Source organism: Lolium perenne, chromosome 3 (assembly GCF_019359855.2).
Source record: "Lolium perenne isolate Kyuss_39 chromosome 3, Kyuss_2.0, whole genome shotgun sequence".
NCBI lineage: Eukaryota > Viridiplantae > Streptophyta > Magnoliopsida > Poales > Poaceae > Lolium > Lolium perenne.
Genome location: NC_067246.2, coordinates 127,198,355 through 127,219,192, shown reverse-complemented (window position 1 = coordinate 127,219,192; position 20,838 = coordinate 127,198,355). Strand labels below are relative to the sequence as shown.

General features: G+C 42.0%; 2 protein-coding genes and 2 long non-coding RNA genes across 8 annotated transcripts; 2 read left to right on the top strand and 2 right to left on the bottom strand.

Annotated features, from left to right (window-relative positions):
- Positions 1-702: 702 nt before the first annotated feature.
- LOC127342355 (uncharacterized) lies at positions 703-6,409 on the bottom strand. Of its 2 annotated transcripts, none has more exons than XR_007876597.2 (6): positions 5,387-6,409; positions 3,839-4,110; positions 3,661-3,768; positions 2,545-2,975; positions 2,218-2,372; positions 703-1,070 (listed from the first exon to the last, which is right to left on the bottom strand). It is a non-coding gene; the product is annotated as an uncharacterized lncRNA (long non-coding RNA). The 2 variants fall into 2 exon arrangements; XR_007876596.2 differs by having other exon boundaries at positions 2,545-2,691; positions 5,387-6,405.
- Positions 6,410-8,581: 2,172 nt separating this feature from the next.
- Positions 8,582-9,331, top strand: LOC127338393 (uncharacterized). The gene has a single exon (XM_051364518.2). The coding sequence runs from the start codon at positions 8,793-8,795 to the stop codon at positions 9,060-9,062; it is 270 nt and encodes an 89-aa protein (XP_051220478.1). The 5' UTR covers positions 8,582-8,792; the 3' UTR covers positions 9,063-9,331.
- Positions 9,332-10,851: 1,520 nt separating this feature from the next.
- Positions 10,852-13,509, bottom strand: LOC127342351 (uncharacterized). Its single transcript, XM_051368289.1, has 6 exons — positions 13,373-13,509; positions 13,070-13,285; positions 12,610-12,909; positions 12,247-12,408; positions 11,337-11,420; positions 10,852-11,207 (listed from the first exon to the last, which is right to left on the bottom strand). Exons 1-6 carry the CDS (start codon positions 13,400-13,402, stop codon positions 11,100-11,102), a joined length of 900 nt encoding a protein of 299 aa, XP_051224249.1. The 5' UTR covers positions 13,403-13,509; the 3' UTR covers positions 10,852-11,099.
- Positions 13,510-13,525: 16 nt separating this feature from the next.
- On the top strand, positions 13,526-19,717 carry LOC127342354 (uncharacterized). Of its 4 annotated transcripts, none has more exons than XR_007876592.1 (6): positions 13,526-14,149; positions 14,233-14,324; positions 15,052-15,248; positions 16,535-16,586; positions 18,045-18,790; positions 19,387-19,717. It is a non-coding gene; the product is annotated as an uncharacterized lncRNA (long non-coding RNA). The 4 variants fall into 4 exon arrangements; XR_007876595.1 differs by having other exon boundaries at positions 13,526-14,324; positions 18,045-18,268; positions 18,643-18,790; XR_007876591.1 differs by having other exon boundaries at positions 13,526-14,324.
- The last annotated feature ends 1,121 nt before the right edge of the window (positions 19,718-20,838 follow it).

The window sequence follows — 20,838 nt, the reverse complement described above, 5'->3', positions numbered from 1 at the left end:
GTCCACCCCAACCGACCTCCCCCCTTATATAAAGAGGGGAGGGGGCAGGGGCGCACCACCCCTTCCAGACCAAGTTCTGGCCGCCCCTCTCTCCTCCATAGAGCTGTTCCGGCTTGGCGAAGCCTTGCAGCTTTTCTCCTCCACCACCACCACGTCGTCGTGCTGCTGGGATTCCGAGGGGATCTACCACACCTCCGTTGCCCGCTAGAACGGGGAGAGGACGGGCTTCATCGATACCGTACGCACGACCGAGTACGGAAGTGCTACCGGATTGCAGCACTAGATGATCGACTACATTAACAACGAGATCTAATCTCGTAGGCTTTGGAATCTTCGAGGGTTAGTCTCATATACATCTCGTTGCTTCGATCTTCATAGATTTGATCTTGGCTTCTCCTAGTTTGGATCTTGGATTTGTTCTTATTTGCGGTAGAATTTTTTTATTTTTCATGCAACGAACCCATCACGCTCTACGAAGTAGTGTGTATCTTTCATTTCTAGAAACTATGTCCTGGACTGCATCCGGTAGACTATTTGTAATGGTTTATCTTAATCAACTAGCAAACTACTGGCACGGCGGCACGCCGCGCCCAACATGTGCCTGTGAGTTAAAGATTAATAAGTGGTATTTTTAGAGTGGACGCATACTTTTGATTGAATGCTCGTTCATCGCAGCATTATTTATGTCCAAGTTGTCAGATAAATCATCTATCAAGCAACAATGTAGATGAATTCGCAAAAAGAAAAGGCAACAATGTTGATGCATGTGGTACATGTATGGGATCTCGTCACAACTTTTATTACACCATCAAAGATAAAAACTGACTATGCAATCCCTGGAAGCCATCGTATGCACATTACACTTGGTATTTGGGACGTAAAAACATAGAACACAATTTTTGGAAAACCTTATTATTTCTACTTGGAGGGCAATCAGTATTTACCAAAGTCACCTCTTGTTTGTCAGAGAAAAGGAGGCTAATTTCCATGCCTTTGCCAACCGTGTTGGGGATAACCTACTCCTTGGTGGCACGCCTGATATGTGCTTCAATTCTTCTTTGATCTTCAGCCTGAACTCGTCCATTATAAGCAAGGAAGCAACCCAGACTTAGTAAGAACATGTTTTTTAAAACTACTTCAGAGGTCATAAAAAGCTGAATATATTTGTAGATGAAAAAATAGAGAACTTCCAAACATTGAATTGCAAGAAATCAATAATAGATCCCTAGATATAAGTAACAAAAAAGACAACTTCCTATGCCAAAGCTCATATATCTGGCACCTTTTAGAAGCGGGCAACTTACATTGTAGCCTCAAGAAAAGTTTATTTAGTAGACTATTATAAGGACACATGCGTAAAAAAAGAAAGTAATACATCAGAGGTAACATCCGGCTTGGAAATGATAACATGTTACCTAGGAAAAAAATATGTTCAATGTATTGACTAAGACACATCTAGATGGCGACATGAGATACTTAGTATGCATGGTTCTATTAAACTGAACTGTGTTCTATGTTGATAACGTGAAATAAGTAGTTGACTTCAGAAACTCGTCTAAACAGCTCGGAAGCATCTTTCTAACATTATCTGTCTTAAAAAAAGAGAAAAGAACAACCAGGGGTAAAAGAACATTCAAATAACTTATCAACTCTGATTAATATAAAAAGACGAAAAACATGGTTGAGGAGGTTTCCATGCTAGCTAGTATAAAGTGTATGCAAAATATAATTCAGAAGAGTGTGTAAATTCACGAATTGGTTTGCATGAAAATTATTACTTTGTGAGGTTGCAAGGTAAGATAATTTATATATTGCAAGAAATATAAGTTTAAGGGTGGTGGCAAAAAAAAAAAATTTATGCGAAAGGAAAGTTCAGATATAGGAGCATCCATTGATCTTTAATACAAAATGCAAGAAAAGTGTAATTCGAAAGATTAGGCATACTTATGAATTAGTACAGACGAAAATTATTCACTGCTGTGGGATCACAAGGTTAAACAAATCATACAAAACAGGAAACATGAGTATAAGTGTAATGCTATGAAAACAATTATGATATGGAAGAAGATAACCAGATATAGAAGAATCGGTTTATCTTCGTCCACGAACGCAACGTTCTAAAATAACCGGGGACAAAAAAAGAGGGAAAACAACATGGGAGATGGCATGCACAATGCAAGGTAGTTCAATACAATGTTTCAGATCATAAAACAGTACCTCATCGACAATAAACTCTAGCTCATATAAGTTCTGCTTTGTTTTTCTGATGCCTACACTTTCATATTCGAGCAGCACACACAAGAACCTTCCAGTTGAATCTTGGGATGATAAATCTTTTAGCGTCAAGACTTGCATATTTAGCACTTTTTGGTCTGTATTAAAGCGAAAATTCTGAGTAGAGAATTGTAGGCGGCATACCAAAGAGTGAAGATCTAATTACAAAATAATGGAAATAATTTCTTAGGGTGATTTTGTTCAACTTCGTTATGGGAGATTTTGCTCAGCACATCAGAAAGGAAATTAAGAAGATGAAAGAGCTTGTACCAGTTTTTGCTCATTGTAATGAGAACACCAAAACGCTCCATACATCTCAGAACCACATAACAGTGTGTAGGTGTCTTGCAAGTGAAACGGAAAATGGGGTTGATTCAGTTGTAATCTCTGTTTCATATTGTTCTAATACAAAATCATCTGTGATGTATAAAAAGAAAAGAAAAATACATAAGTTAGTTATAATGCTTTTAATTAAAAGCAACAGAATATGCAGGCTACAAACTGAAGTTGACTACCTAGCATGAAACTTGCCTCACCCCTTCAATTGAATAGTAATGCATATTTTTATAACTTTTAAGAAAACCCCTTGCCTGTTTAATTCGTAGGTTTGGCGAACTTAACATTGCATTAATGCTTGTGACTCCCATCCAAAAATCTCATTGGTGTTCTAGTTTTTTTTCACCTGAAAGTTCTGTAGATTCCTACATTGGGATCAATCATATTACTTAAACTTCTGAATTTGTGTGGCAAAAAGTGTATACCTAACCGGTAATTAATCTAAGCAGTAGGTTTTTTTGGGAATCATACATATGTCCTTATTTTGGATTGATTATATGGAAAATCAAAATTCGCACCATTCATTTTCTTTAAAAAGTGTATACCTAACCGGTAATTAATCTAAGCAGTAGATTTGTTCAGGAATCTTACATATGTCCATATTTTGGATTGATTATATGGAAAATCAAAATTCGCACCATTCACTTTCTTAAAATACATCTACTATAAAAGTATACTCTATAAATGCATCAATAAGCAAGGCTTTTGAGCTTTCTGAAAAATTTAGCTGTCCACAAAATATAGAGGCCTCCCAAGCCTTCAGAAAGTCTAAGTTTGTATTTACTGTAATGCCTTGAGGTAGCTCCAAGTGTGCAAGCAGAAGTCAATATTAATACTTATGGGTGTGTAATGATTATGAGAAAGATACCCATATTAGCATATTATATATGTATAAGCACATGAGAAAAATCTGCACATTTAAGACAACTGAAATGAAGTTACAAGTGCTTCTTTTTACGTGGTTGCTAATTTCAAGGTTCTACTACTAATTACTGGAATGCAAAAAGTGTATGTTGCGCATAAGGGAGACGATATCATATTTTATCTAACCTATGAGAAGAACCCGGTCAGGAAATTTAGGCCTATCAGTAATCATCCACATAGCCGAATGATTTCAAGCCTTGATGTGAAATCAAAGTAACACAATTGGCTAAATGTCTGCATATACAGAATAATTTGTTGTTAGTTTACCTCAAACAATAGTACCGAGAAGATCGCAGTAAGTTACCTGTAAGACATGAAGTGCTCCGAAAAGTGTTTGAGCCTACGGAAATTTGCAAGGCGATGGAGGTGGCTGATTCGATTGAAAATTGTTTTAAAGTGCTCAACACCACCTTGGCGGCGTACCGTCCCGCAAGCTCGAGCCCCTCCACACTGTCACCTTTGACCGCCAACATCCTTGGTCGCAGCGGCACTACACCACCGCAACAACCTGTCGACCCCTTCTGTGCCTGCACCAGCCGCCTTGGCTAGGATACGGAGCGGGCGTGTCCACGCTAACTGGTCCGGCAGGAAATAAGAAACATTACAGAGTAAAGATAAGTGATGATTTGGTCGATAAAATCTGAATCTATCACCACACAAAAAGCAAGACGAAAACTCTGTGATTCAGATATGTTTTTTTCCAAATTGATTCATGTATGCTAGAAAATCTAGGCATCTCAAGATCTGGAAATTAAATCCAAATCTTGCGCAGCCTTTGTGGAGGCACCATACTGCTTCGTGAATTGTTAAGGATAAATTATATTTGAAATCCGCAGGTCTGTAACGAATTCTTTCTGATTGAAGCGAGGGTTTTAGCATGGCACCATGTAAACTTTTCTTTGCTGCTAATAAGAGAACTTCAACAAATGTATAACTGACTGGTATCGAGTATTCAGTATAATCTTTAATAGATCTCAAAAAAAGAGTGGGAGGCAGAAAGATAAAAACGTCACAAATTATAACTCAAGTGGTATGAGTGGATGAATCTTTCTTGTAATATCCAACACTGATGAAGTTAGCACTATCTTCAGCCTGAATTAACAATGCACACTATTATTTAAATAATAAGGGATGGTAAGATGTTTTGCTGCAAAGGTACATGATACACGTAGATTGAATGGTAAAATAAAGGTCGATTTTCGTCCCGGTGCAACATTGATTGAGTACAGAGAACCTCGAGTCGGATTTTCACTTCAGCAAATGGAACAACATTTCACAGCCAAAGAAGGAAGGTAAGGGTGCCTGTGCTACAAAGAAGCGAACACCCGTAAGCATTACTAATTCAAAGTGGGCAGCTACATGTATTTCCCGTCGTGAGCATACAGTGTGTGCTTTTAGAAAATGAAGTGTGGTTCAAATATCCACTGCTGCAAAGGATATGTGCAGCTCGAGCTTGTGTTTCAACTACTTACTGAACTCTTTAATTCCAGCACTTGGCAGACACTTTGTAACGGCTTATGGATGTAACTCTGTGCTACACACTACTGGCGTTTTGCATCTTTGGCCGGGATGAATACTTGTACTACCTTAAAAAACAAACCCGCTGCTCAATTCCATTGATCAAGTAAATATGTTGAACATTTCAGTGAATGAAGACAGTAATGCATCAGTAGCATTGTTGTTAGCTCTCAACGTAAATGGAAAGGCCAATAAAGAATATTTCGTAACTGAAGCTAGCTGCTGACTGCTGATCAAGCTATCGCCGAATCTTGGAAAGGGTAAAGACGACAGAAGTTCAATACGGACTGAAACAGGGAAGGGAAATAAAGAGACAAAGCGGATAAATTGGTACCTGAGGATGGGGGTCGTCGTACTGGATGGAGGCTTGCCTGAGAATTTCGACAAAGTGGGGCCGCCTCTGCTCCATTTCCTCCATGGATTTGGCGTCTGATCGACGCACTTGGGGTTCCGCTTCGATTTCCAGGCAGGTAGCGGAAGTATACGTCGGCGCTGCCAGCCTGCCACGGGGCGACCCCCATCCGGTCCGCGTCAAGCACGGTCCAGGCGCGCGGCATCTGCTCCTCTGGATTCACCAGGAGGTGGTCGTCTCAGCGAACAGCTCTAAGGAAGCAGGATCCTCTATACTCCACAGCCACCAGAAGACGACGACAGGCGACCGCCGCGGCGAGGTGGAGGGCAAGGAAAACCGACGGGAGGCGTGAAAAGGCACACGCACGTCTAGAATCCGCAGCAGGTTCTCCCCGCCGCTGTGCCACCCACAATACTCTTCTCGCTGGAGGCAAACGCGGGGACCAAGCTCAGCCACTCGACCTCGTCCCCTCCAAGGACTCCACCCCTCCGCATGTTGCCCCCAATCGCACCCCGTCGCCGGCAATGACACATTCCGCGTCGCCGCCTCTGTGCCTCATAAGAGCAAGTTGCTGAGTCAAGGAACCCAGACCTCCACAGTACCCTTACCCGGTGACCATAGGAGGCGGTACGGGCACAGGATCTAGATATGAATCGGCTAGAAAGGAGCTCGGGCAGCGAGAAGACGAAGGAGATGGAGAACGATGAAATTGATCTGAATAAATCTAGAGGATTCTTGATTTCCCTCGATCTGGTCAAAACGGATGGAAAGAGGAAGAGAAAATCTAAAGAATCTATGGGCGGGCCGAGCACAGCGGTGCCGGGAAAACGGAAGAGAGCAGGCAGTGGCGCCGGACGTGGAGGATGGCGGGTGGAGGGACACCGGAGAAACCAGAGGAAGACGATGGGGCCGTGACTCGCCAGAGATTCGCCGCGTAGTCCTGTGAAGGAGGAAGAAAAGAACGGGCAAAGAAAGAGAGACCGCGGGGGGAAGTCGAGGGACGCAGACGATCTCTCCAGAAAAAGTCAAAGCGGCGGTTCAATAAAAATGCTACATCCACCCGTAACAAAAGGGAGCACAACACTAAATTTACAAAAGGAGAAAGTGCAAAAGGACACCCAAATTGCACACAAGAAATGCACAGCGGTAACAAACACAAAATCACATACGTGTCAACCTATTGGTAATCTAAAAAAAAATCAAAATTGTGAGAAAAAAGATGTTGGTTACCCTATAATATATAGTATTATAAAGTGTCGCTCGTTCTCTCAAAAAAAAAACCGTGCTGGAGTGTTACAAACTTTGTTCCCATGTTCGGGGACATGCAAGGCTTCCACTCTGCCACATCCTATTTTGCCAATTTGCGAACAATTTTTAATTTGACATTTTCTTACGCCCCGTTGCAAATCTTTTTTAATAAACGATTTCCCTTTACCACAACCAATCCAACTTAATAGCCATTGTTGTGCCTCGCTACACCAGATGAAGTCGGACCGGTGTTGATTTCTCTGTCTCTTTTCCAATTCATGCGGATGTGTGAATGCCTGCAACTGCGGTGGTGAAAATGATGGTGTTGTCTCCGGTGTGCGGTGTTTCCCAACATATTCTTTGTCGAGAGAGGATGATGGACGAGGGTGTTGGCTAATTCTTAGAGCATCTCCATCGAGGCCTCCCAAATGGAGTCTGGCTGCATCGAAACCTTTGGGGCGCGTCGTGGAGAGGCCAGCTGAGGGGATCTGGTGATGGAGATCGACGCTTGCGAGGCTAGGAAAGACGTCGGCGTGCCGAGCTCCGGCAATGGGTGTGGAGTAGCAGTGGGGTCGTGGACCATCGCATAACAACGAAGGGTCACCGATCATGGACATGGATGACATTCGAGGTGTTCTCGAGTTATATCTTGAAATCAAATGGATTTCGCCTAGTAAATTCAAGGGGAACAAAAAGGTATCATGGAGGATGAATCCATGTTGCGTAGAAATGGTGCCAATGGGCCTCTGTCAAGTTGGATTCATTGCCGGCAAGCCTGGTCCATCAAAGTTGGTGCAATGGTACAAGTCAAAATTTTGCAAATTTATTTGATGTTGTATGAGTGTTTATTAAATGTAATATACTCGTATGTGTTTTTGTTGCGAACACGCTGCTAAAATCCTTGCTCGTTTTTGCAATGTTGCTTCAATTGCACAATTCTTTTGCTACGACAATAGCATAACTTTTTGCTACGAGGTATATGGCGATAGCATGATTTTTTTTTTGCTATAAGGTATCTAATAAGGTCTCACCAGAATTTCTCTATCTGACATGTCGTTTCTTTTGTTTGTGGTAGATATTTTTTTTTGCTTTAATGATGTAAATGTAGGGCTCTTTCGATGCAGTGAAGTATTTATTGTATGAAGGTATTAAGGATGAAAATGGACATGCTACAATAGCACAAAAAATCAGAAATAATTTTGTACACCCATGCATATGTGTGGGGATTTCCGTCACCATCCATTTATTTCTCGAGATTGATGCCCACCATGGTAGATGGAAATATTCATTTCTCTTTTTCTAATCCGAATCTCAAAGAATAATGAACGGTGACGGAAACACCTATCCATACGTGGGTGTACAAAAATACTAAATAAACTTTTTAATTCAATGAAGATCTGTGGAGAGGATTCGGCGAAATATCGACCGGACGCCCAACACCGCCCTTTTTTCAATTATGTTCATCTTGATCTGATTTTGATGTCCCAGGCCGGCGGCCTGGACGGAGGCGCGGACTATTTCTTTTGTGTGACCGGGCCAACTGTTTTGTCCCGAGACACATTCTAGCAGCGCGCACGACCCACGAGCCCGCCGACGGAAAGAGGAGGCCTGCGGTACCACCTAGCATAACCCACCTGCTTGCACACGGATGACACGACGCCGCGCCAATTCTATCCGTCGTGTTGTTGTACCGGCAACACCAAACGTCGGCACAGCAAGTCAGCAGCAGCCGGAGCTAGCTTTGGAGCTTGGAGAAAGACACATATCAAGGACACGACACGCATCAGCTGAGCTGAACTCAGAAAGAAAAGACCACGTCTCCCAAAAGGAAGACGGCAAGTTGGCAACAAAACGGGGCCGTGCCTCTCTCCGCCCACTGTTTCGGCCGCCCGAAACCCAGCGGCCGTCGGCTAGCCTCCGGCCAAACAAACCGGCGGCCATTGATGGCGTGCGCGCAGACGCCGTAACCGTAAACCACACGCGGCCCACCTTTAAACCTTGCCGGCGCCCCGCGGTATATAAACCCGCAACCCCACACCCTTCTTCCCCATCCACAGCTAGCGCGCCATTATTTCTCAGCTACCACCACAGTTTCCAGCAAAGATACACACCGACAGTCAACAGAGTAGCAGCGCCATTGATGGCTTCGATCGTGCTGCTTCTGTCGGAGCTGCTCGGCGGCGCGGGGAGCACCAGCATGCTGGCGGCCAACTGCTACGTGGGCGGCCACAGCCTGCGGGAGTTCCGGCCCGCGCCGGTCGCCACGGCAGCCGCCGCCAAGGGCGAACGCACGCCGCCTGCGACGGGAGCGAAGCAGGGGGCCGGCGCCGCGGTGGCCAAGGAGGAGGAATCTTCGTTCGAGGATCTCGCTGCCATTTCCAGGATCGCGGTGGACGTGATGTGGCCCTGACCGGACCCGCCATCCGCAGGCTGGAGAGGTCGATGGAGATCGTTTCGAGTCTGTTGCCAAGGTGGGACGGGGAGAGATTGATCGATACGATTCCTCCCCGTTGCCGCATGTTCTTTGAACTGAATTTTCTGAAGATGTACATATTCCAAGTTGCCGGTTGAATGCTACGTATTCTTCTGTTCATTTTTGTACCCCAGTTTGTTTTTCCCCCAAACTGAATTTTGTCAGGGATTCATGCGTCTGATGGCAATGTGCCCATGTCTTAAACATCTGAAACTGGGGCATCAACCGCATTATTGAACACCAGTGCATACTACTTGTGATTTCTCAGGTGAGGAAAAGCCACATTGGAAATAGAATTACTCTATGTGAGTTCACCGTAAGATCGCAGAACCAACGCCTTGCTTGCAAATCTTTCCACACAATTGAGCGGATAATGACAATTCCCCATGTTAATTAACTACATGTAGTAACTATATACTAAGAAAACAACAAATTTTCCATGTACAAACTCGCATTCATTCTGATGATGAACAGTTATCGTAACTGAACTTGCATTTGCAACAATACAATGTCTCTTGCATTGGTCTTGGAGGAGTGCAGGACATTGTTCAGATAATCCAGAAGAGTTTTTGAGTTTTAAAATCCCGTATATTACTGTTAAACCAGCACATAATCCAACAAAACCGTAAAGATCGAAGAGCATATTACGCAATAGATGGCTGTCGTTCAAAGCATATACGTATAGATGGATGGCAATGGCATCTTAGCTAGCTAGGCTAAAAGCGTTCCATCCATCACAGTAACGGGCGACCTTCAGAAAAGAAATAACCAATTGGAAGTTTTTTAACTATACATCCCATGTCATTGTGCTCAGGAGATCGCAGAACCAACGACCTTGTTTGCAACCTCACAATTAAGCAGATAATGGCAATTCCCCATGTTAATTAATTACTAGTAGAAGGGGAGCCTCGGCACAGTGGTAAAGCTGCTGCCTTGTGACCACAGGAGGTCTAGTCTAAGAAAACAACAAATTTTCCATATACAAACTCGCATTCATTCTGATGAACTGTTGTCGTACCTGAACTTGCAACAATACAATGTCACTTGCTTTGGTCTTGCGGGAGTGCAGGACATTGTTCAGATAATCCAGAAGAGTCACGGAGTTTTTATATCCCATACATTACTGTTAAAACCAGCACATAACATCAAACAAAACCGTGAAGATCGAAGAGCATATAACGCAATGGATGGTTGTCATTTGAAGCATATACGTGCAGATGGATAGCAATGGCAGCTTAGCTAGCTAGGCTAATAGCGTTCCATCCATCACAGTAACAGTTTATCCGTAAATACACACTTTCAGTATCATTGCCCAGATCATGCTTTGGTAGGGCGACCTTCAGAAAACAAAATTTAACCAATTGGAAGTTTTTAAACTATACAGTCCATGTCATTGTGTTCAGAAGAGCAAAGTCACTATCTGAATATTTGGATCCCCTATGAACAATCGTAACAACACCGGTATTCAAAAAGATCAAGCCTAACATAAGCTCACTCACGACAAGTCATTTGTTGTAAAAGTTCACAGTACAGCGGAAATAAGTGTGAGTTTCGTTGTTCTTTAGTTGGCGGTTACAGCTTCAGGATATTGCTCATGATTTGGCTCCAAGCTGTGGTCCAAATCAGCACAAGTTCCAGGGCGGTTGCTGTTCAGTTCCGCTAGACAAGCGTTCGCAAGATGCTGCAAGTGACAACTCTACAGGACCACGGTAGGGAGAGCCTCACATTTCATCATTAACATGCTTATTTGAACTTCCCAAGCAAGTTGGGGTAGACTAGGTTATTTTGTTGACATTGTTCAGGTATTCATAGGAGAGTTCGGGTTTTCTCTCAAGCGAAAAAAAGGATCAACATTTTTATTCCCCTTAACTATTTTACTCTCAAACCAGTACATAGTAGCATAGCCTAATTGGCCACACCGTAGCTCATATTACAACTCCTTTTCCTACAAAACATGCCTGAGTAGATGACATGTTACGCCAGCACTGTCCCAGCCACGACAGTAACAGTTTCTCCCTGGATTTTCACTCTCCGGTTTGCATCATCCAGTTCCAGGTACAGTGTTCCACCCCTTGGAGATGCCTGATGATAAAAGATTACAAGGTCATATGAAGGAGAACTAACGTGGTGATTTAGCTCATCGGGAGCATGTAGCATTAATTTTCCAAAAGCAAAATAGGCCTCTCGATAACTAATTTGTCAATAACTTACTTGAAATGCCGTCAGTTTTTGCTTCCCAAGCTTCCTGCCCCAATAGGGTCCCAGTACACAATGTATACTGCCAGTAACAGGGTCCTGTCAAAATGTAGAGATCAGGGCTTATGAAATATGAAAGAGAAAGCAGCATTCCGTGGAGAATATCGATAGCCAATGAATTCCCAAAGATCAATTAAATTAAGAAGGCTTTTATATATCTTTCAATTAGTCACATGTAATAGTACTAGATATGCGATTTCTTGGAGAAATTATCCGTCATAATTGCACCGGTGGCACTCTATCATTGCAAGCATCCCAACTAGTAATCATAAAAGCTATGTGCCTGCTAACTGATATTATGAATGTACATACAGTTCTAATAAACAAAAGTAACTCTGATGATGTTCATTTATGCCAACGACAAACATGGTTCACAAAAGGCTGTTACTACCTCTGTTCGGGATTATAAGGCTGGCGCAGGTCCCTAGATTGTCAATTTGACTAACATAACATGAATTATACAACACATAAATAGTTATATACCTTGAATTAGAAAGCAGAACCATCTAAACTTTCTAATGATATATATTTTGTAATATGTAGTTATATACCTTGAATTACGTCGATCAAATTTAAAATCTAAGAATACACGCCGGCCTTATAATCCCGGACAGAGCTAGTACTAGACAACATTGCAGGACTATGGTATCCAGAATGAAAGATGTAACATATATGAGGCATGTTTTCTAGATCAATAACATATGTAAGACATGAGCACAATTAGGCATTGGGAGAGGCACTCCTGCACCGATTTTCTTATAGTTACCTACATATCATTTTACTCAAATGCTCGATGCCTGGTAAGTTAAAGAAGCTTCAGTATGTTTATACATGTTTGGACTTTTGGACCAAGAAAGGAGATCACCTCATCCATCCCAAATTTCGGGCAGAATAAACGTGTGAAGAAGTCATAACCAGATCCAGCAGGTGCTGGTCCTGTAAGCATAACACCTCCGCAGGACAATTTTCTGATCTCATCGATGTTAGGAACGATGTCAGCAACCTCCTTTCCCGAAGAAAGTTCCACCTGAAAGCCACGCAAGCTGTTTATTGAGCAATTATTTTTTCTGAAGTAGAAGTTACATAAAGTGAGCAATAGTTGATTAAATGAAACTAGGAGAACAGCTGTTCAGCTTAGGTGAATGATCATAGGAGCTCTCCATTTTACACTGGGGAAGTTTATTTTCCAATGTAATTCCGAAGGCAAAAAAAGGGAGAGAGGCAGTACAATGAGATCGCCGTCGGCCGCCGATCTGTGAACGCTGACGATTGATGCCCGGTTCAGGGTCTCCGGGATGGATGGCATCTCGTCGCAATCTAGGAAATCAATCATGGGGAAATCCAGCTCAATAAACAGCTTCCCCTGCTCCTCACCCGGGACGATGCGGGTGCTCCCCTGGGCAGCAGGAACTTTCTTTGCGGTCAGCACACCGGACTTGGTCATGAACTCGATCATGCCATCCTCCGCGAGAACTGTAGTGAAGAGGAAGTGGGCAGAGGCCAGCGTCGCGTGCCCGCATAGCTCGACCTGAAAAAAACGAGGACGCATGCGCAGAATTAAGGCGGGTGGATCTGCGGAATCAGTGAAACCATGCCGGTCCACGGGTTCTCTTTCAGATCGATCGATGCTAGTAGTAAAAATGGGGGCTCCAAGAATCGTGGAGGAGATGGGTTGGAAACTATGGTACCTCGGTGACGGGAGTGAACCATCGGAGGTGGAAGCGCGGGGCGGCGCCGGCTGGACGGGAGGAGTCGCGGACGAGGAAGGCGGTCTCCGAAAGGTTGAACTCGGTGGCGACGGACTGCATCCACCGGTCGTCCCCGGCCGCGGCGGCGATCTCCCCTTCGAGGAGGCACACCGCGGCGGGGTTGCCCTTGAACGGCTCGGTCGCGAAGGCATCCACCTGCGACGACACCAGGCCATGCCGCGGCAACGGCCAACGTCACGTCCCGGCAACCAAGTGCGATTCAAGCGGAGAAGAGGGACTGACCACGGCGTATCGGATGGCTTTCTTCCCCATTTCCACCAGCGAGGCGTCGGCGACTGCTGCTCCAAATTTGCGTGAGTACTGAGGATTGTGGACTAATGATGAGCTAACCAGCAGTCAGTGGTGGCGAATATCGAAGGTTTATTTATTTCTTTACTATTATATTGGAGTTGGTCGTAGGTCATACAACGCGTTTGGTGAAGGAGATTAAGAAGATCCGCACCGTCTAAAATTTCACCAATGGATCCGATCTTTGGATTGTCAAAATTGGCCGTATGCAGTCCCATCTTCCGCCCCGCAGGAGCCAATCTCGCCGTGATTGATGCGTCACGCAATTCAGGGAGGTCCTCACGCGGCTTCCCTCTTCCCTCGCACGCTCTCTCCTCCCTCACATCTCATCGCCATGGCTTGCCGCCGCCATTCTCCTTGGAGGGCCTCGCGCAACTGCATCGAATGATCACCTCTGGTTGGACGCTCCCACCGGTGGACATCGCCGAGATCGGAAGCGCCGCCATGGAGCTCGGCGGCGCCACCGCTCTTCCGTGTTGCGGCCCACGATCTGAAGCGCCGGCCTCCGCAGTCGAGTCCATGAAGCTCGGTGGAGCCATCACATCTTTCGGTCTCCTCTGCTTTAGGTGGGCTATTATTATTTCTATCACCGATCAAACGGCTTGGCAACGGCCTGGTGCTGCGTGCGGCCGGAGTATACAGGCATGAGGGCGACCCTGAGGAAGCACAGTCCCAAGGACGCCCTTGCTTGAACTTGTGAGACGGCCAATGGTGGTTCAACCGAGACGTCTCTCATTCTTTCATCTGATCTCCTATCTGTATCTCCTTCTGATTTTTTTTGCAGTACGTTGCAGCGGTTTGAGGCAAGAGGAGGGCCGGCGACCGGAATAGGAGCAGTACCCCAGAACTCCAAGCGGCCAGAGATTCGCCTCTCATAATCACTCATGTAAGATGATATGTTCATACCTGCCAATTTAGTGTGCGTGAAGAATGTCAGCTGAACCGGCAAAAATATCAAGCAACCCTATAAACCACTGAACCCCCTCTTTCCGGATAGCAGATGTAAACTCGTGTCCTTTTCCCTGACATAATTTACATATCATTCATCCGTGTTTTTGTATTTTGAATAGGCTCAAATGAACCATCTCATTTATTGAGCATGTAAATTAGACTGATGCATGCTTTTGAATAGATATTGCACCTAAAGCAGTCTTAAACGTACACTACAGTCTTTTTTAAGTTATAAATTGTCATGATAAATTTCGAAGTTAGAGTAATGAGGATGTTGACCACAAATTAGATTCGGTAAAAATGATGTGATGCAGTTAAACGGAGGCATGAAGGAGACATCACTAGACTGTAAGTTCCCTAAATGGCATTGTAAATCATAAAGGAGATCCTAACTGTTGTTGTTTTATTCATGGCTTTGGAGTTTGGACTCAAATTATGTTACCTACGAAAACTAAGAGCATGTATTTGTCTGTTTAGCAGGTAACATATAGAAAAAAATGTGTGCTCCTAGAGAATTCTCCTCATAAAATTGTTTATTATCACTGATTTAGTACATTTTCCTATTTTTTCTGTGCTGAAACAACAAAATTTTAATTTACATTTCCCTACTTTTTCTTTGCTGAAACATAAATGTTTTAATTTATTGAGACATGCTACTGCAGGTTAAGGAACAAGATGATATCAAAACATTCTTGGAAAGCAGCACAAAAGTAAATCCTGACCAGCGGAGTGACGTTTGAACTCTCATACCAGCAAACTGGATGAGATATCCTCCACACTTCCGGTTTTGAAGCAAGTGCGAACAGATTTGAGGCAACTGAAGGTTTAGATCTTCAGAATCTTTACAAACAAGATGGAGGTACTATTGCTATGATCATGTGCGTATGCACTTTCTTCATCATTCTTTCTATCAAATGAACTTATGATCTGTTAGATAAAATATATGATCATTAAATTTATGAAAATTCTAATATTTTTGATCAAAAGTTGCTCTCAGCTTTCCTCTATCTGAAAGAAATATGTTCAAAATCAAATGATCATATTTTTTCCGTTTTCTGGTGATCAAACCATGGTTCTATGCACTGGGGGTATCATAGGTCAGCAAATGCTGATACTAAACCTTCTATTGGCAATTTTTCCCTTATAATTTTTTTCAGAATTTTTGTGTGATGCTCCATTAGTAGGCTTCACTAATGATACATTGGATTAGTTAGTAGAGTATGGAGGACTGTGTTGAGGACTGTATGAGCTACATAAATTAGAAAGAGTGTAGGGCAAATGGTGTATTTTGTGTCAGGTGATTAGCAAAAGGGTGTCAGGGCAGGCTACAAGCAATTTCCATTGGGATATTGGATTATGGTACCAAAACTAGGATCTCATGCTATTGTTTTAAAAATTAAATATTTTGGAATATTATGAATGAAGTTACCCGAGCGATATTTAGCTAATGATAAAAATCTGACTACTTTTAGGCAACCTGTTGGTTGTTACTGAATAGTTGCTTTGCAAGCAGTCCATGATCACATTTTTTATTAGATTATAGTGATCCTCGATTTGATTTGCATCAGGGTATTATTCCAGGAAACGGTGTGCATTTTATAATTTTTGTAACTGATTGGTGAAGTATGTTATTGTTGAAGTATGTTATTGCAACTTTTTGTGAACCCTGCCCACGATTGATGAAACAATATTACTTGTATAAGTTTCCTTAAAGTTTACTTGATTGGTGAAGTATGTTATTGCAACTTTTTGTGAACCCTGCCCACTGTTCTATTTTTCACATAGAGAGAATGAGGTTATCACTACTGCCCTGAACCATGAAATTTTATATTTATCACATATGATGTAACTAGATTACAGAGAGTGGTATTTAGCTGTAGGACTGCAGAGAGATAGTTGTTTCACTCGAAATAGAATAAAGAACAATCAAAGGTTGTTTCTTCTATAAAATGGAAATACATGAAGAACACATATATTTTTTAGAATGGAGATGATTCAGTTTAACAATTTTATTCATTAGGATGAGCACATATTATATTCTTGCAAGAGCTACTACATAATCTCGTATCATCAATCCATGGTAGGTTTACCTGCAATCCTTTACTGACTGTTGTGCTTTGGTATTTTCATTGAACCAAATTGCAGTAAAATTATCGAGCTTGTTGATGGAAAACCAACTCCACTGAAGTCTCCCGAAGTATGTGTCGATGTATACACACGCTTGATTTATGTTTTAACATTTGGCTGCTGAAAAAGAAGTTCCTTACTTAAATTGTTGTTTTAGTGAAGTTCCTTTTAGTCTTCCTTTTCAATTGACGTAGCCCCGTGAATCAAAATGAAATTTGCGGGGAATGTGATGTTTGTACCATGTATTCACAGCTTGGTGAGGGACTTCTTTAGGTGGTGCACATTATTCATTAGCTATTCTATTGTTAAGATTGGTACAAGGGACTTCTTTAGGTGATGCAGTGTGCAGTGCAAGAAGAAAAGAGACTGCACACAATAACAAGCTATGGTATCTCTTTAAATAGTGCATACTTTAGTTGCTTGGTGAGGGGGTATTGAGACATTGTGGGGTAGTATGATATTAGTGGTTTGGTTTTCGCAAAAAAAAGTATGATATTAGTGGTTTGGAACCTGAAACCAATGTGAATTTTTGTATAACTTGACATCAACTTCTACATTTTAAAAACTTGTAACTACTTTTACATAACTCGGGCGGTTTAGAGTTATGCAATACTTTCTGGTTTCTGAATGTGTTCCTCTATCGTTGTAACTTGCAAGTTACTTTTAGGGGTACCGAAGACCCTGCACTTTGCGAGATTGTAGCGAATTCATAGGCATAATAGTATGGTGTGCAACTTGGGGGATCAGTTGGAGCCAATGACACTTGATATAGAGGAGATTGATAATCAACAAGTTTTTGAGACACAATGAAGTATTGTCGGAGTATAAGGGCATTTTCATGATGCATCTATGATATAAATTAGGTAACTTTTGGTGGCAATGTACACACACTCAATTTTATACTTCCTCTATTCCTAAAAGAGCTTATCAACTTTGTCTAGATACGGAGGTATAGAGTCTAGATATGGAGGTATAAAGATATTTTTAGTTATACATACATCTGTATCTAGAAAAAGTTGAGCAATTTCTTTTTGAGACGGAGGGAGTACCAGATGTTGACATGTGCTGCGAGAATAGAATCAAAGACGCCTGCGGGTGTCGTGACCCTCTTGAGGGCTTCGTTGTGGCTATCCTCTCCATATTAGGCCTCTGGGTGAAAACCCTAGACCTCGGTGGTCTTGGCAATGGCAGCGCATTTGACATCGTTACCTCCTTGCGAGTGTTGTTGTGGAGCCGAGGTCTCTCTCGTCTCTCGGCGTCTTTGATGGCAAGCTCGGTGCTTCTTAGTTTTTCTTTTTTATCTCTAATAAGTTTGTAAGAGGAATTCCTCATCACTTTGTATTGGTTTGGCCGTTTGGTTTTATTTATAAAGTGGGGCGAAAGCCTATTTCGAGGAACAATGACCATCCACTTCAAAACATTCAATAGTTGTGTTCAAATAAAAAAAGTTTGTCTTTTCAAATATTTGGATATAATCTCGTGTCTTCACAAGGAACTTGATTTTGATTGTGTCTCTTGTTGATTCCAGGTTGGTGACGTCCTCAGATTCTTCCGTGTGGTGTTTTTTGGGATCCATATCTAGAACGGAGGAAACAACTAGCAGTCAGACAAGAAGAAGTTCATGGCTTTTCTTACCTTCGAGGTTCATAAGTGTACCTGCAGTCTCCCATATTCATTGAACTGCTCTTATCGTCTTAACCGCTATGGGAACCGTCCCACTGACCATCTATCATTCATGACCTTATCATCGAGGTAGAAGTTTGTATGTGCATTACAGGGTTGTTATCTGGAGATTTTAATTTTTTGCATATGATGCTCAATTTACACGTTTAAATTGGATCGAAGAGAGAAGATTTCAGAATTTGTTTACTCTTTTGCTTATTTCTCTACTTCTACGTGCATGTGATGGGCTTGGTTGACATTTTACGAGAAAAATTGGTTGATCTTTCAGACAATACGCCTTTTAATCAAGCAAAATATGCTCAGTCATTGTACCGTGAAAAAGAATCAAATTTGGGATCAAAGAAGTAGCTATAACTGGCATGGTTATACTTCTTGAGAAAATATTATAAGTTAATTCTTCTTTTATTTCTAACTAGATCTAATGAGCCTTATTAATGTAATAGATAGCTTTGCCCCTTGAGAAAATGGGATGAACGGGCTCCCTGTTGGATGTTCTATGTGGAAACCTATCCTGATCTTGAAGTGAAAATGCCCTGGGAGTCTACATGGGGCACTACAATGAAGACTACCAGTGGCCAAGAATCTTCTGAGGTATGAAATGGCATTTGTCATCATTCATATAATTGTTTATGTAGTTAAAACTAAATAAAATATTTTGATCAGCTAACGTGAGCTCGGTTTCGATTTACATCCCGAAAATTTCAGAATTTCGTACGATACATATTTGGAATATGATGCTTTTCTAAGAAGTCATACTATATTTTATAATATGATGCTAACTCTTTGCGGAATGTGTACTTCATTTGATGGTATAGAGATGGTATAGAGTAGGTTGCTTGGCTAACAAAGAGTTTAGCATATAAAAATCTTAGTGCTTAGAATAAAGTGCTTTATTGGAAGTCTGTAAGCATATTTGGTACTAATTAATGGCAGTTGCAGAAGTGTTACATAATGATATAGTGCAATTCATTTTCATATAGATCCTGGGCTTATGTACTTGCTAAATTGTGTGGAGCTTTTTCATGGATGCCTCTACATATTCTATGTTTGATTGGTAATAGCACACTTTTCTAACAGAAATAAAGAATTTCAATAACTTCCATTTTCTCTGTGATAAAGCGCATTAGATTAAACTGCAGCTTTATTACAGGTAAGGATGCATGTATTTAGTTACTGTTCAGTTTCAGATTGTCAATGTGGAGGGATATGTGGGCGTCAATGTGGAGAACTAGGGGTGCTCGCATGGTCATAAACTCGCCTTTTGATACGCCAACCAGCATTGTGACAGATTGAGGAATTTGAGATACGCCGGCCATCCATGCATCAGGCAAAGCCTTGGAACACAAGCACAATTATCCTCAAGGATTTTATGTGTGCTTTTGAGACCCTTTGTTTTATTTTCAGACTATTGTCCACGCCCATGCTTTGTACCACTGATGCACCCATTCTATCTAACTATGTACAGGCCATGAAATTGGGCTGGTTCTGTTGTATTTAATGCTAAAGGATTTTGGCCTATGGGTGATGGAACATGGCATTGCTCAATTCGTGGAACATTGCCTATGTCCAGGGTGAATATTTTGTGGCCAGCACCTAAATTGTATGGATTTTTCCTATGGTTATTCCATCATGATTATTCTTTGTACCACTCATAATCACATTTTATCTAATTATGCTGATGACATGAAATGGGGCTCGTTCTTTGGAATGATAGGCAGTTGAATTCACTGATGAAGGACTTTGGGCTATTTGGAGCATTGCGTATGATGGTATCATAAAAATAGAAACTCCCCGGGACTACATTTGGTATTTTGAACAATAATAATTGGAATGTATTACTTTCTTATAACTAGAGAGAATGTATTCTCATGCACAAATAAATATAGGTCTGATTAAGCACCATGTTAGTCATCTTGGCTGAAAAGAGAAAAAACCCGTGGGTGTACATCAGCAAGTTTTTATTTGTAAACGGTAGAGATTGAACCATTTTGCCAAAGTGATCTTTGAATCCACCAGTTGGTGATCGAGTGGCTTTTTTAACAAATTTTCAGATTTGCACCATAGGTACGCTCATAAAACTTAAGAATCCGTAGCAACGCACGGGCATTCAACTAGTTCTTCTAGTAATATACGTGTTCTCGATGGTATTTTTGTTCCTTCTATATATAACCAAATTTTTAAAAGTTCTAATTTTTCATACCTCAAACTATTGACTCGAGATTAGCACAAGCTAAGTACAAATCAACTTTTACAGCTCGATCTTTAACCCACCTCGGTATGAGCTCGCTCGAATATTTGTATGAGTTAAGCTAATCCAGGTCTAACTCACGAACTCGACTCGGTTGAAACCCTAACCTCACATACAGAACACAAACTTCTGAATGTTGCAACCCTAACTTCACATTTTTTTCTGAAAAAGGGCGTTTTATTACTTCAAAGTTTGTCGTAACACACCCGGTCTGCATAACTATGATGCACACAGTCGTTCACGGACACCATCCAAACAGAAAAATTCAAGTACAAAGGGATCTCGAAAGAGATAAACAAATCATGATGAAGGAGCCGCTATCCGTAGACTATGCAGCCACCCATGTTGGGAAATAAACTCCTTGGTCGAATTCTCCAACCGTGTAGACACC